At 34.9% G+C, this 16,531-nt stretch overlaps 1 protein-coding gene across 3 annotated transcripts in view; it reads left to right on the top strand.

The window, feature by feature from the left end:
• The window catches only part of LOC142322956 (uncharacterized), a 204,600-nt gene that overhangs the window by 162,976 nt on the left and 25,093 nt on the right, over positions 1–16,531 (top strand). For all 3 annotated transcript variants that reach the window (XM_075362068.1, XM_075362061.1, XM_075362052.1), the window contains one exon: positions 5,165–5,324. In XM_075362068.1, the coding sequence (XP_075218183.1) occupies positions 5,165–5,324 (160 nt within the window). The remainder of the gene's footprint in view (positions 1–5,164; positions 5,325–16,531) is intronic.

Raw genomic sequence — 16,531 nt, 5'->3', positions numbered from 1 at the left:
TTTATTACCTTTATTCACTTTATACATATTGATATATATATATGTATAAACTTCTGAACTGACGGTGGTTTTGGTATCTGGGGATGTGAAACGCGAGGATATGTCGAAATTTTCCGGATGTGGAGTCACGGTACCTATTACAATGGGTAATTTTCTTATGAAATCTATCTTAAAATGAATTAATATAAACAAAAAAATTTGATTTTTAGAAGGAAGAAATCACTGCAGGTACTTACAACTCAGTTTGTAAAACGTGTAACGCTTTTTAAAACAAACAATAAACTCTCAAAGTATTTTTGTAGTTTTAAAACCCTTTGATATTCTCCCTTGTAAAAACTTCTAAAAATTTAGAAAGTTTGGGTTTTTGTGACAAACATTGAAACTTTTCGATAGTTATTTAAAAAATTTATTCAAAATCCTTACTTTTGATTCTCTCACCGATACTATTCTTAACCTATACAAACGGTTTATTAAAACCGTGACAGTCGTAGTCGCTCATAATGTCATCTCTTTTGCCAAAAATTACTTACTAATATTTATTAGCTGTTGGTGAAAAAAGGATAACATTTTAACCGTATTAGGAGTCGTAGATGTCAAATTGTACCTTGACCGGCGTATTTTCACGCTAAAATACTTATAAATGGAATTTTTTCCGACAAATCAACGATCAACTATCCCGCATTCGTTACAGAAAAACATTGAAATAGTATTAAAATCCATCCTCCAAACTGCATAGCTCTAAGACCAGCAAATTACTTGTACTCGGATAGAGTTGAGGGTCGCGTATGTCCTTCGCTAGAAAAGGTAAATAACTAAAAGTATTTAAACGTTATTATTGATCCGCACTTAAAATAGAATCCTCCTATTAATAAGATAAACTATATTATTCGTAAATTTTACAGAATAAACGAACTCAAAGGCGAAAAGTTTATCAAAAATATATATTCACCTTACTATCTCTATTAAAATATGAAATCAGAGCATTACACATACGCTTTAATAAAATACAGGATCATCGAAAAAATTTGCAGCAATGACAAAAATTGTACCTCAGAAACTACTAGAGAAAATCAAACGAGTATTTTGTTTTTAAATTCACCGATTTAAAAATGTTTTTTCATACCTTAGATTGTTTCAATATGAAGTCCGTCGGTCGCTCTGCAAACATCCACAGCCAATAATCGGCTTCCGCCAAATCATCGCAGCCATAACTGTGGCGACAGCAGCGATGATCCATTGTCTTAAATGTTCTAAATCCCCGATTTTTTCGCTGTAGACAATATTCTTAACCCCATAGAAAAAAGTCTACAGATGTCAAATCTGGGCTTCTCGGATGCCAAAGCACAAGACCAGCCTTACTGATCCAACGATTAAGGAATCTTTCATTGAGAGCGCGTCGAACGCCTAGGCTAAAGCATGGGGGCACACGATCTTGTTGAAACATTACAGAAAATTACTTACTTCTTCGACTAGATCAACTTGTTGCGGGAAAACGTGCAACAACTTTGGCCTATATGCTTGACAGCTTCGTCATAAGTTTTGGACCGTCCGATGAACTTTTTCACATCCACGTTGCCAGATTCCATAATCTGCTCGTACCATCAACGCTGTTTGCATGAGGGGGATCGTTTCCGAAAACACGCCGCAAAGTCCGTTGAACAGTTTTAACTGATTTATATTCCCGTCACCAAAAAAAAAATCACTGTGTTTTCTGCTTTCAGTAGAAAGCACAATCAGCGCTGACAGACAGTGTACTGACTGACAGTGATGCAGAGATTGAGAGTTGTGCCCATCGGCTCCAGGTCACGGCCGGTCACGCTTAAAAAAATTGATGATATCCCGATTATTTTGCTATTTCAATTACATAGTGAGATATGATTTTTTTTTTATTCCTGCAGCCTTTTTCGATCACCAGTAAGTATTATTCTCAAACATATACCTTATTAACAACCGCACTCGATAGGCCAACATGTACCCAAGTAATAAACGTTTTGATGAATTCAAAGCTTTTACTGATTCACCATTATACGTAAAACTTCTAATAGCATATATAAATAAAATTTTCTTTACCTCTCATATTTTCCCAATCAATTTACGTATATTTTGTAATTATACTTTTTCTTGTAAAACTTTGAAAGTATGCAGATGACAATTCCTCCTGACTCGTAAAAAATTAATAAATCTTATCCCAAATCATTTTATCACTAATAAAATCACTAAATTAACGATTACGCAAATAGATAAATTAATTAAGTTCGGAAATATTTTTTCTTTAATCCATTAACGGAATGTATTTTCTCAAACATCTTTTCATTCTAAGCGATTAATTACACTTCAAATCATTATTCGCTGAAACTTCATTAATCATTTCATAAAATTTGCTTTTAATTTCTTATCTATTAGTATCTAGTTTTTAGTCTGTTTTCTGATGCGGGTAGTTCGTGTCGAGCGCCAGAGCGAATGGAATTCTACAATCAACAATAAACAACAGTAGGTTCACTCATATATATCTTATAACGCTGACTGATGCACTCGGTTGTGTCAGCTGCGACTGCCGACTCCACGGTACCGCAGTAGCGGTGGAAATTTGATATTGATATTATAAAGGTACTGATCCAGCATTCTACTGGAAAAATTAAACGATCTTTAATTAAAGTGACACTGTAAACTATTTAATTACAAATAAAGAATTAGGTGAATGAAATTCATGTAAATAAAAAAAGATTATATTAATTTATGAATTAATAACGATACATTTACGCAAACCAAAAATAAATGAAATAGAGGGAATATACAATTAAAATGAAATACTATAAAGGAGTTATTCGCTAAATGTTTCAGTTACGCGTTAAACAAAGAATGAAAAAAATTGTGGTTAACTTCATGGATTTTTTTTTGTCTTCAGTCATTTGACTGGTTTGATGCAGCTCTCCAAGATTCCCTATCTAGTGCTAGTCGTTTCATTTCGGTATACCCCTTGAATCCTACATTCCTAACAATTTGTTTTATATATTCCAAACGTTGCCTGCCTACACAATTTTTTCCTTCTACCTGTCCCTCCAATATGAAAGCGACTATTCCAGGATGCCTTAATATGTGGCCTATAAGTCTGTCTCATCATTTAGCTATATTTTACTAAATGCTTCTTTCTTCATCTATTTGCCACAACACCTCTTCATTTGTCACTTTATCCACCCATCTGATTTTTAACATTCTTCTATAACATCACATTTCAAAAGCTTCTAATCTTTTTTTCTCAGGTACTCCGATTGTCCAAGCTTCACTTCCATACAAAGCGACACTCCAAACATACACTTTCAAAAATATTTTCCTGACATTTAAATTAATTTTTGATGTAAACAAATTATATTTCTTACTGAAGGCTCGTTTAGCTTGTGCTATTCGGCATTTTATATCGCTCCTGCTTCGTCCATCTTTAGTAATTCTACTTCCCAAATAACAAAATTCTTCTACCTCCATAATCTTTTCTCCTCCTATTTTCATATTCAGTGGCCCATCTTTGTTATTTCTACTATATTTCATTACTTTTGTTTTGTTCTTGTTTATTCTCATGCGATAGTTCTTGCGTAGGACTTCATCTATGCCGTTCATTGTTTCTTCTAAATCCTTTTTACTCTCGGCTAGAATTACTACATCATCAGCAAATCGTAGCATCTTTATCTTTTCACCTTGTACTGTTACTCCGAATCTAAATTGTTCTTTAACATCATTAACTGCTAGTTCCATGTAAAGATTAAAAAGTAACGGAGATAGGGAACATCCTTGTCGGACTCCCTTTCTTATTACGGCTTCTTTCTTATGTTCTTCAATTGTTACTGTTGCTGTTTGGTTCCTGTACATGTTAGCAATTGTTCTTCTATCTCTGTATTTGAACCCTAATATTTTTTTTTTAAATTCATGGATGAATTTTTAGAAAAAATTCATGGATGAATTTTTAGAAAAAATTCATACTTCATGGAATGGTTCCAAAATTAAATAAGTATGAAAAGAAAATTTAAATAAAAACGAGTGCACGTGAAGTACAAATAAAGGTTTTAAAACTTTTTTTAAAGTCTTTATCATAATACGAGGACGGTGCTTTATCACGTAAAAGTGTTTTTTGTAGATCGAAAAGTTTAAAAGCAGCCATACATGTGTGACGCTAGAAGAGGGAGCAAAGCGGGCGTCAATGTCCTTCATTGACGACAAGATTCAGCAACCACGAGTGATGGGTCCGGTGAAGAGACGAGTAGCGTCTTCTTTGAAATCAGTCAAGTTTTGATGTCAGTCAAGACGATCACAGGATGTTCGACTGCCCAGCTCTTGGGGGGGGGGGACCAGAACTCAGGACACCCTGCAACTTAGAGGTCAAGGAGAAAATTAGCCACTCATAAGTGGTGAGTCAATGAGTCAATGAACCACATTGTCGCACTGTGTGGGAGTTCCTAGATGCCGTTGCTTTATTCAACCGGCATCAGTAGTTGAAGGGATGTAAGACTCCTACCGCTTGCCGTACGAAGTTACCCTTGAGAAATGGCTGGCCATCAGTCAAATATAGCTCCATGCGCTATAAAATGGAGGACAGGTACTTGCTGGCATTCAGCAACCTAGACATGGCAGCGAATTGCTGCCTAGACGAAATAAATTTTATTATGAATGTCATATATATTTTTGTAGTTGACGGGGGCGCCTACCCATTTTAGCAAATTTATCACAAGTGAGATGTTAGGATACGTAAGTCGGTGGTGTTTGGCACCAGGCTTACTCCGCTCATGCTGTTAGGTAAGCTCTAGGAGCTATGTTAGGATACTGGTCGCTTTACGTTTCGAGGCTCAGTTGCCGTTTGTGCACAGACATTCGGTCTTATGTTTTAGAGTTGGTTGTTTAAAACTCCATTTCGTTGCCAGGAATATAATTTATCGATTACTCTTCTTCATCGATTAAATCTTATCGGCTACTATTATTCGTGGGCAACTAACTCTTTGTACTTTAGAATAATTTTTAAACATAAAAATAGGTTTTGTTTCTTCTTTAAATGTTTATTAACTAATTATTTATCATTAAAACGGATCGATCGGTTTATGATACTTAATGTAGGAGACAATTTTTAAAATTTTATTTTTTTTATAAAAGACTTTTATTAATGTTTTTTTTTTTCTTTCAGATGTACTTTACATGAAGATAATAATACAAGAGAATTCAAATACCAAGACCATTTAGAGCCAGTTGTATATGAAAATTTCGATCAACAAATGATTTACCAAACCCTTAAAATAATACATTTTAAACTTTATTTTAGTTACGTATGTGAATCTGGATTTGAAGTAAGTGTATATGATCTTGGAATCGTTTATATTCATATGAATATAATATAAATGTGTAATTTTACTTTTATAGAATACATATAATTAACAAATTTAAATCTTTCAAAGTGAATTTAGAAATGGAAATGTAATTTTCTATTTACGTAATCGTTTGCTTTGTAGTTATGTTTGTACGAGTGTATACGTTCTGTTTATATGTTTATAGATTGTAATAGACGACAATTTAGCCGATTTTGTATTTATCACAACTACAATATTATATTTTATTAAAAATATTCCTGTATCATTTGATCGTTAATGGATTTACTTCCTTTTAGGAAATAAATGAAGCATTGTGATCGCAAAAAATTTCTGATTTCAGATTTCAACCTAAATATCCATTTTTTCCATCCCTGAATCCATTTTAACTAGTTTCCCTGTGAAGTACGTATGTATGTATGTACGTATCTCGCATAACTCAAAAACGATTAGCTGTAGGATGATAAAATTTTGGATTTAGGACTGTTGTAACACCTAGTTATGCACCGCCCCTTTTGATTGCAATCCACTGCACCAAAACTGTAAGGCTAAATCAAAAAAAAAATTGATTTTGGCTTTACTTAACTTGAGTAATAAGCCCTCATTAAGAGCTTTTTAACGATGTATCATAACTGGTACTTATTTTTATTGGTTCCAGAGTTACAGCCAAATGACATTTTAATTAATGAAACATTTGGATCTTATAAGGGGAAGACACATCGGTTTGAATCAGACTTCATATCCTATTTATTTTTTTTAACTTCTTTTTAAAAATTAAATATATTGATATTTTAATAATTATTAACCCGTGGTAGTAAACAAAAATTTACAATCAATAATTATTCAAGAATAATATTTAAAAATAAATATGAAAATAATCAAAAGTCATCAGGGAAATAAAATTTTATGTACTTTTAAAAACTTATATGTAATTTAATAGGCATTATTAGATGTGTATATGTAATAAATTTGGTGAAACATCTGATTATTTAATATTAATTGAAAATTATAATTTAGAATCGTATTATTTTTGGATTTTCTTAGCAAATTCTTATATAAATTGCATATTTGTTTTAAAGAGTCATTTTTTTTTAATAATTTGACAGAAAAATAAAATAATTTTTGAACTGTATTCAATTTAAAGTCATTGTTGAAATTTTTTTCACTTGTACGTAATATGCACAAGATTTCTAGTGTGTATTTCAGATTTCTGGTGTCGTATAAATAAAAGTTAATAATTATTAAACTATTCCGTTTAGTGAACTCATGTATGTTGGTTACAAATATTAATTTTGACCTTACTGTGTAGAATAATCAGTTTTTATTATTGAATTATTTGGTAAACAATTAAATATATTTAAATAATTATCAAGGGACTTTTTCTACAACCTAACATTTTAGGCAAGATTGTTGAATTAATTGTATAAATATTTGATGTTTATAGAGACTAATATTTTAGCAGTCGTGTAAGTATCCACTTTTATTACAGAACTGGAGTATCGTATCTCATTTTCAAATGAGATAAGTTTAAATGAAGTGCAGCATAAATATGTATATGTAATTTAATAGACGTATGAGGAAGTCATGTGGTGTTCACATCAGATTTTTTATATTGATCGATATCCGATTAACGACGATTTAGCGCGACTTCCGCGAAAAGTAAGAAATTAACACGGGATTTAAATAACAGAAAAAAAAACGCGGCGAGTAGATTAAAATCGTTAATTTCTAGTTTTCCAGAAAGCGATTAGGCGGTAATGATTACAATTTGATATGAAAATAGTACGAAAGAGATAGGTTTCCTTTATCTGCCGCAGAAATTAAGGTTAACTGTAAACCTATTTCAACTACTCGTAATATAATTTTACCTAAGATAAAACTTCATTACGTATACGAACAATTATTATTTTCTTTTGACCTGCAAAAGATGTAATATCAAAACAAAGCTTGCCCTTTTAATTTATTTTTTCAATTTAAGCTAATTTATTAATAATTAAAAGTTTTTCTTATAATATACGGTAGCTATTTTACATACCTTCCAGTAAACATGAGACTGAACGATCGATAATTCATTTTGTATATTTCACTGCGGATTGAAACATCGACCGGTAAACGTACGGATCTTTATTGTCTGTAAGAAATATAGTTAGTATAGATAGTTTTTTCAGCGAGTATCCTTCGATGAAATATCATCGCACATTAATTTGCTACTCCGATTCGTGATGTTTAGAAATCATAGCTGAAATCTTCTTAAGAAACCTTACTTTTATAATATTTGAAGTTACTAGGTTTGATTTTTCATTTCTCTTCTAAGAGAACCTCTCTTTCTTAATAGAAATACTGTTATTTTACGCCTGATCTATTTTCTCTGGTAATACACTTTAAGTTTTAGCCGGAGATTCCCTGGATCCACATTAAAAATGGAGAAAACCGCTACTTAATTTACAATATGGAGGAACGTAACAGATAAATTTTTAGCGTCTGTGCATTTGAACGACTGCGACTGCAACACTTCCTATCGAACAGTGAATAGATTGTATTCTGGTTGCTATAAAAAATATTTATTTCGGGACCGACCTGATTATCTATGATTCTAACCGACCTAGACATGGACCACAATGTCATTGTAGTGTATTTAAACAACTATTGTAAAAAAATGTGTAGAAGAAAACATTAATTTCTGATAATTGTTACATTAATGTTTGATTTCTTTTAAACTGAGAATTTTCTGAAATTACAGAGGATTTTCTTTTATAAAATATAATTTCCACCATATATTATAGCGATCTACTATAATCTGTTTTATTTATATGAATTTAAGTCACTTAATTTGTTATTTGTAATTAAATAGTTTACAGTATCGCTTTAATTAAAGATCGTTAAATTTTTCCAGTAGAATGCTGGAGCAGTGCTTTTATATTATCAATATCAAATTTACCCACCACTGCTGCGGTACCTTTGAGTCGGCAGTTGCAGTCGACACAACCGGGTGCATCAGTCTGAGTTATGTGTTATCTATGAGCGAACCTAGTAAGCCCTATTCTTTTAGTTCGTGGCAATTCACGACCGCAGCTAGAAAGTAGAGCGCAGGCGGCTTTGTCAACCGCCAAGGGCTGGATGTACATTCAAAATTTAAAGATTTCTGTGCCCAAGACGAAGTTTATGCTTCTGAAGGGTGCAGACAAATTATCATGCAGTCGAAACCCCCATATTAAATATAAAGGCTGTGTAATCAGCCGAGTGAGAGTTCACAAGTACCTAGGTGTTTTGTTTGATGATAAGTTGCTTTTTAGTAACCATATTAAGCGAGTTGTGGCGGACGCTGTCTCTGTGATGCACAAGCTTAGGAGGATTGCTCGGAAGGATTACGGGATGTCGGGCCGCCAAATGTACTTGGAGTACCGAGGCGTTTTCGAAAGTATGATCGCATACGCGGCGCCAGTTTGGGCGCATAGGTTGGAAAGAAATAGAGCACTGCTTCAAAATTTAAGGAGTGCCCAGCGCAGAGCCATGATAGTATGTACTGGTGTATTTAAAACAACCTCCTACGAGGCTACTACTGTATTAGGAAAGGTTCTCCCAATCGATTTAGTGGTGAAAGTTCGAGCAGTCATGTGGAAGTTGCGAAGAGGTCGGGAGGCCGAGACATTTGAGATGCGGTTTCGAGCCGGGCCAGAACCGGAGCGGAACGGTGATATCACAATGCACCGGAACAAAATTTCGTACAGTTGCCTATCTCCCGTCTGCGGAAGAGGCTATGGAGCCTCGCGATGGAGACGTGGCAGCTTGAATGGCACACCACGACTAAGGGAAGATCCTTGTATAGTTTTATACAAGATCTGGGGGGATGGTATGCCTCGAGTTCGTTTTTAAGGGCGTCGGGTGCCCAGGTGCTCACCAACCATGTAAACCTGAACCAATATCTGTTTCGGTTTCGCCTGGTGGCTAATGAGTTGTGTGTCTGCGGGGAGGTCCAGTCGAACGTGCATATGATGTTCGACTGCCCTGCTCTTGGGGGGGCCAGAGATCGAGCCACCCTGGAACTTAGAGGTCGGGGGGAAACTTGGCCGCTCACAAACGGCGAGTCAATGTGGCGAGAGCCGCATTGTCGGACCGTGTGGGAGTTCCTCGATGAGGTTGCTATGTTCAACCGTCATCGTTAATTTTAAGGGTTGTGTAATGTAATAATGACTCCTAAGCTCTGTTGTAGGAATCCTTCCTTGAGGTAATGGCTGGCCACCAGCCAAACTAACTCCAAAAGCTGTTAAATTGTGGACAGGTACTAGCTGGCATACAGCAACCGAGGCGTGGCAGCCTAAATTGCTGCCTTTTAGATGTAAGAACTTCAATAGTTTTAATTGTAACAAGGGGTGCGCCTCCCTTATTTAGTTTTATTGTTGACAAGTGAGCAACTAGGACACTTAAGCGGGTGTTGTACGGAACCCTGCTTAATTCGCTCACGCAAGTTAGGTAGCTCATTAGGAGCAGATGGGATCGATGTCGCTATACCGTTTTTTAGAGGCACAGTAGCCGTTTTTTGGCACGGAACATTTGGTCTATGCTCTAGGGCGACCGAATGGGGTAGTGGTGGTAGAAATGCCAGCTAACCAAAAAAAAAAGCCCTATTCTCAAACGAAAAATAATAACTGCCTCTAGTCGGTTATTACAGCACGAGAAGCATCACGGTAACTTTGTGTTCTTAATCGGACGATGTTTATCGTTGACGGTAAAATTCCATTCGCTCAGCCGCACTACACTAACTACCCGGTTCAGAAAACAGACAAGAAACTAGAAGTAAATTATATGAAATAATCTACTGACGTTTCAACAATTAATAATTTGAGGTGAGATTAATTTTTTTTAAATGAAAAGATATTTTATCCGTTAACGGATTAAAGAAAAAATATATCCAAACACAATTCATTTATTTATTTGCGTAATCGTTAGTTTAGTGATTTTATTAGTGACAAAATTATTTGGGAAAAATTAATTAATATTTTACGAGTCAAAAGGAATTGTTTACTGCATACTCTCAATTTTTTAAGAAACATTATAATTACAAAATATACATAAATTGAATGGGAAAATATGAAATATAAAGACATTTTTATGTATATGTGCTATTATTTTTTTTACGTATAATTGCGTAACAGTAAAAATTTTGAATTCATCACAACGATAACTACTTGGCTACTTGGCTTACCGAGTGCAGCTCTTAATAACGTATATGATTTTGAATTATATATACTGGTCATCAATAAAGGATGACACAATGAAAAAAAAGAGAAGAGATTATATCTCACTATGTAATTGAGATAGCAAAATAATCGGGATACATCATGAGTTTTTAAGCGTGACCGGCTGTGAGCTGGAGCCGATGCGCACAACGCACAAAGCCTCTTCATCACTATCAGTCAGTGCAATGTCCCTCACTGTGCTTTCTGTTTCTTTCGAACTGGGGGAAAGTTGCATCAAACGTCACCTTGGTGACGGGCGATCTGCTTAGGAGTACAAATAGTTGGACTGTCTGACCCGAGGCCAGTATGGGTGATCATAGGCTTATAACCTATGAGATCGTTAACGGCGGCGGTCCAAGAGCTCCAGATTCGGGTCGCTGTAACTTAAGAGGCCTGGATCAGCACAGACTGTTGCCCGAGTCTGCAGTTGAATTACAATGGGTGGAATGGCGCATGGAGCACAGGAAAGAGGTGGAATAGATGGCTGAACAATTCGGCCTGGCCATCATGACTGGCTGTAGCGGGCGACTTCCGCGAAAAGTAAGAAATTAACGCGAGATTTAAAGAACAGAAAAAGAAAACGCGTCGTGTAGATTAAAATCGTTAATTTCTAGTTACCCAGAAAGCGATTAAGCGATAATTATTACAATTTGAAATGAAAATAGTACGAAAGAGATACAGCTTCCTTTATCTGCCGCAGAAATTAAGGTTAACTCTAAAAATATTTCGACTGATCGTAATATAATTTCACATAAGAAAAAACTTCATTAAGAATACAAAGAAATATTAATTTCTTTTGACATGAACCGTCAAAAGCCATGCAAACATCAAAACATGGCTTTACTTTTTATTTTATTTTTTCAATTTCAGCTAATTTATTAATAATTAAACGTTTTCTCTTATTATATACGGTAGCTATTTTACATACCTTTCGGTAAACATGTGACTGAACGATCGATAATTCATTTTGTGTACTTCATTACTGATTGTAACATCGGCCGGTAAACATAAGGATCCTTATTTTCTGTAGGAAATGTTACCACTGATAAATGTTATTTTTGTTTCCTAACATGCGATTCATGATTTATTTTTTGATTCTGAAAGAGAATATGAACTCAAAATCTTTCTATCAGCCACCATTTTTGAAAAATATTTCAATTTTATTTACAGGATTTTTTCATTTTTCAATGTATAATTAGCATTTTAAGCTTCTATATTGTATTTCGTTAGCTGATTTCTTATTGTTTAACTTCGTTAACATAATTTCTAAGCAATAAATAAACAATACTGCACAAACAATTAAATCATATTATGACATCATATCTAATACTGAGGAGTGAGCCTTCATGGATAAGATTAATCATGTCTGTGCAGGTCAAAACATGTAGCTGAAAACATAGCTGTGTTGCTTGTATTAAGCACTGGATTTAGAAATGAATTAATTTTGTTCAGTCTTATTGCTTTTTTAAGTTTGTTAACAGAGCAGTGTCATAATGCCTCGAAATTTTGTAAATGATGTAGGTGCCTCTTTTTTTGTATTTCTAATTCTAGTTTAAAATTGGTGATTAGGATAACATGTGGGCTTCTCATATAGTATGCAATAATTTTTCTGTATATTTAAGAGGATGGCTGAAAGGTACACGGAAGGCTTTGCCATTTGGTGTACTTATGGTTTGACGTGAACCAAAGGATCATGATTGTTACGATTAACAAGCGTGTCTGGAATTTCTAAAAAATCTAAACATACTGTAAAATATCCTTTATTGCAATCTGCAATCAGGCTTGTACCTCATAGTGAAATTATTCCAGTTCCTGAGCCACCTGTGAATGTATGTTTTGAAAGCAGCGATGAAGAATCAGGCAATACTGAAGAAGACAACAGTGATTTTGATTTTGAATTATCTTCCAATAAGTCACATCTTAAATCGCAAGGTGAATTAAATGACTTGGTTAGGGATTTAAATTTATCAAAAATCAAGCTGAACTGTTAGGATCAAGAGTGCAAGGTTGGAACTTACTTCAAAATAGTACCAACATTTCGGGCTTCGAAGCCGACAAAAGTAATTTTCTTGGTACTTTATTGATGAAAATAATTTGGTTTATTGCATAAATACTGATGAGCTTATATTGCAGTTAGAACAAGTTCATAAACCTGCGGACTGGCGCCTTTTCATAGATTCGTTCAAGTATAGTTTAAAAGCGGTTCTATTAGATAACGGTAACAAATATCCTTCGATACCAATCGCTTATGGTATTAATTTGAAAGAGACATACGATGTGATGAAAAACGTTATTGAAAAACTAAATGATAAAAAGCATAGCTGGAACATAAGTGGTGATTTGAAAGCTATAGCTATTTTGTTAGGCATGCGGTTAGGCTATACCAAGTACATGTGTTTTCTTTGCGAATGGGATATCTCAATTCCCCCCGAGGGGAGAAGATCCCTCCTCGTAGTGTGTCTGATCACTACACCACCCTCTCCGTTCCTAGCCAAGAGTGGCTTAATTGGAGGTCATCTTTTCGCCCTCAAACTGAACACATTCCACAGTGCTCAGTCCGGCCTCGCGAGATGCCACCGATGCAGATGCCCCGAGGGACATCTACACCAGTAATTTCGCCCCAGTCAAGTTTTTCCTTCAAAGAAGACATCAGACGCCCAACACAACCACGTGGCCCTCAGAAACTAAGCTATAAGAGAGATAGTCGAAGATAATGTATTTAACTTAATGTTAAATAATGCAGAAAGTGAAGCTTGGGCTTCATTTAAAGACGTTTGCAAAACTTTTGTCGGCAAACAAAAATCCGACAATTACCACGATATTGTTATTCAACTTCTTACTTCATACAGAGCAATGGGATGTAATATTTCTTTGAAAAAATTTCCTCCACTCACATCTGGATTTTTTCCTGGACAACCTCGGAGACGTAATTGACGAAAACGGTGAACGTTTCCACCAAGACATTTCGGAGGTAGAAACCCGCTATAAAAGAAAATAGAATATTAACATGCCAGCCGATTACTGTTGGATATTAATTCGGATGTACCTGAGGCTATTTATAAAAGAAAACCATCAACGAAATCATTCTAACATAGGTATCGCCATGCAAAATTATTAATTTTACAGATTTTAACTATATTTTACCTTAATTTTCTTTTAAAGCGTAATTTATTTAAAACTAAGGGTAATAGAAAAATTGTGTGAACAGATCTATAATGTACGCAAAAAACAATTCAAGAAATGGTATCACACTTAGAGAAACATAAAAAAAAATGTTTTTGTCTATCTGTGTACATTTTGGAGCGAGTGTCCGTCGATGAAATATCACCGATCATTAATTTGCTACTCCAATTCGTGATATTCAGAATTCATCGCTGGAATCTTCGAAAGAAGCCTTACTTTTGTAATATTTGAAGTTACTAGTTTTGATTTTTCATTTCTCTCCTTAGAGGTCCTCTCTTTTTTAATAGTAATACTTTTATTTTATGCGTGATCTGTTTTATTTGGTGATACTCTTTGAGTTTACAAAGGAGGGAACGGCTTAATTTACAACAGGAATGTAACAGATTCATGTTCAGCGACTGTACGTTTGAAGGAGTACGACTGCACTTCTAATCACTTCCTATCGATCAGTGATTAGATGTTTATCTAATTGCTATAAAAAAGTCTACTTCGGGACCTACCTGATTTTCGATGACTTACAGCGACCTAGACCTGGACCGCAACGTCAATGTAATGTATTTGAACATAATGTAAAGACAATTTTTAGAAGAAAACAATAATATGTAGAACTGTAATGTTTGTTTTTTTAAAAACTGAAGATTTTCTGAAATTACGCAGGATTCGTCTTTATTACAAAATACAATTTCCACTTAACGCTTAGTTTATCGTTTAAAGTTCAGGTATATCGATCGGTTAAATAGTATTCTACTAGTAACGGGTGTTTCTTATTGCCGGGTTACAGCATTCCAGGCCAGACACAGAGGTACAAGTATGATCGAATCGCTGTGATATTTGTCAAGCGTGGTCCTTTAGATATCTTTCTGCTACGATTCTGCCGTGTGAATTTAATCGCTTGCTTTTTTGTTTGGCGATCGAGTAAAACCAAACGAGTTGTGACGTTTTCTGAAGAGCGGATGGAATTGAAGTTAGAAATACTGTAAAGTAAATTATGTCAAAGGTTTAATCTCGACGTAAAAGGGGTTAAATTTCATGAAAAAGGTAGAACTTTCACCGAGGAGTATTAGGCTCTACAAGTGGATCGATTTATGGGTAGCATTCATCGTTAAACGTTCACATTCGTGCAAAAAGTGGTCTTTTATCAGAAAAATTCACCTGTATACACGTCTCGGTTTGCTACAGCAAACGACCTGAGAACTGTTTTGGCTCAATCCCTGTTTTTCATTCAGAGCTTCTTAATGTGTCTTATTAAAATCTTAAATCTATGCTACAACGCTAAAAATTGTCAACTGTAAAAAAACATTCTTGAACAATTTGTGGCAATTTGAAAGTCATCGGTTTATTGCCGGTCAACGATTCGGGTATTTGAAAACGCCATGTTTCATTTGCGAACGGGAAACCGGGCCGAAGACAAGCGTTGGAAGGTAACGGACTGGCCCAAAATATAAATACTCTAATTCGATACAAAGAATACGGTAGGTACGTCAATAAAGTAGGTAATACGGTAAGTCAATCGGTAGTCCGATCGGACAATATACAATTACCTACTCTTCACTTCAAGGTCAGCTTAATCAAAAGGTTTGTTAAAATACTTCCAAAGGATTGTCGCTGTTTCCAGGACTTAGCGACAATGTTGCCCAAAATTTCTTACGGAAAACTATAAGAAGAGATCTGCGTGGGGTTGCTGATCATAGATTTAATATAAGATAACCCGTTTGATCCTACAATGAATCCGACAGAAAAAAGGACTCGGGTTTCATTTAAAGAAGTCGCGGAAATTTTTTGGGGTTACCAAAAATATCCGAACTACAAAGCCACGGTTAAAATAATGTTGCAGAATTTCATGAAATTGCGCTGTAACATGAGACTGAAGCTTCATTTTCTACATTCGCCCGTCTAGATTTTTCTGTAAACCCCCTGAAAATTAAAAAGTCACCAGAAAATTAAAAAATAACATTCTATGAGTCGGAGCTTGGAATGTTAAAAGTTTAAAAAAGATCGGTAGGTTAGAAAATTTAAAGAGGGAAATGGATAGGATAAATGTAGATGTTGTAGGAATTAGTGAGGTTTGGTGGGAAGAGGAAAACAACTTAAGGTCAGGTGATTTTAGAGTAATTAACTCAGCTTCAAATAATGGGCAGGTAGGAGTAGGTTTCGTAATGAACAACAAGATAGGGAAGAGAGTAGAGTATTTCAAGATGCATAGCGATACATTGTAATAAGGATAAAATCCAAACCTAAGCCCTCAACGACTGTTAACGTCTATATGCCTACAAGCGCCCATGATGATGATCAGGTAGAGTGTGTATACGAAAAAATTGACAAAGCAATTAAACACATAAGAGGGGGTGAAAATTTAATAACAGTTGGAGATTGGAATGCAAGCACTGGAAAAAGCAAGGAAGGAAATATAGTAGGTGAATACGGGCTGGGCAAACGGAATGAAAGAGGGGACCGACTTATAGAGTTTTGCACGAAGTATAATTTCGTAATTACCAACATCCAGTTTAAAAATCATAATAGAAGAATATACTCATGGAAAAAGCCTGGCGATACTGCAAAGTATCAGATAGATTATATCACGGTTAAGCAAAGATTTAGATATCTACTCGTTGACTGCAAATCATACCCAGGAGTAGACATTGATACCGACCATAATTTAGTGATAATGAAATGTAGATTGGGGTTTAAAAACCTGAAGAAAAGGTGTCAGATGAATCGGTGGAATATAGAGAAGCTTGAGGAAGAGGAGGTAAAGCAGATTTTTGAGGA

Source organism: Lycorma delicatula, chromosome 1, assembly GCF_047948215.1.
Source record: "Lycorma delicatula isolate Av1 chromosome 1, ASM4794821v1, whole genome shotgun sequence".
Taxonomy (NCBI): domain Eukaryota; kingdom Metazoa; phylum Arthropoda; class Insecta; order Hemiptera; family Fulgoridae; genus Lycorma; species Lycorma delicatula.
The sequence above is the reverse complement of the archived record's forward strand: the minus strand, read 5'-3'. Positions and strand labels throughout refer to the sequence as shown.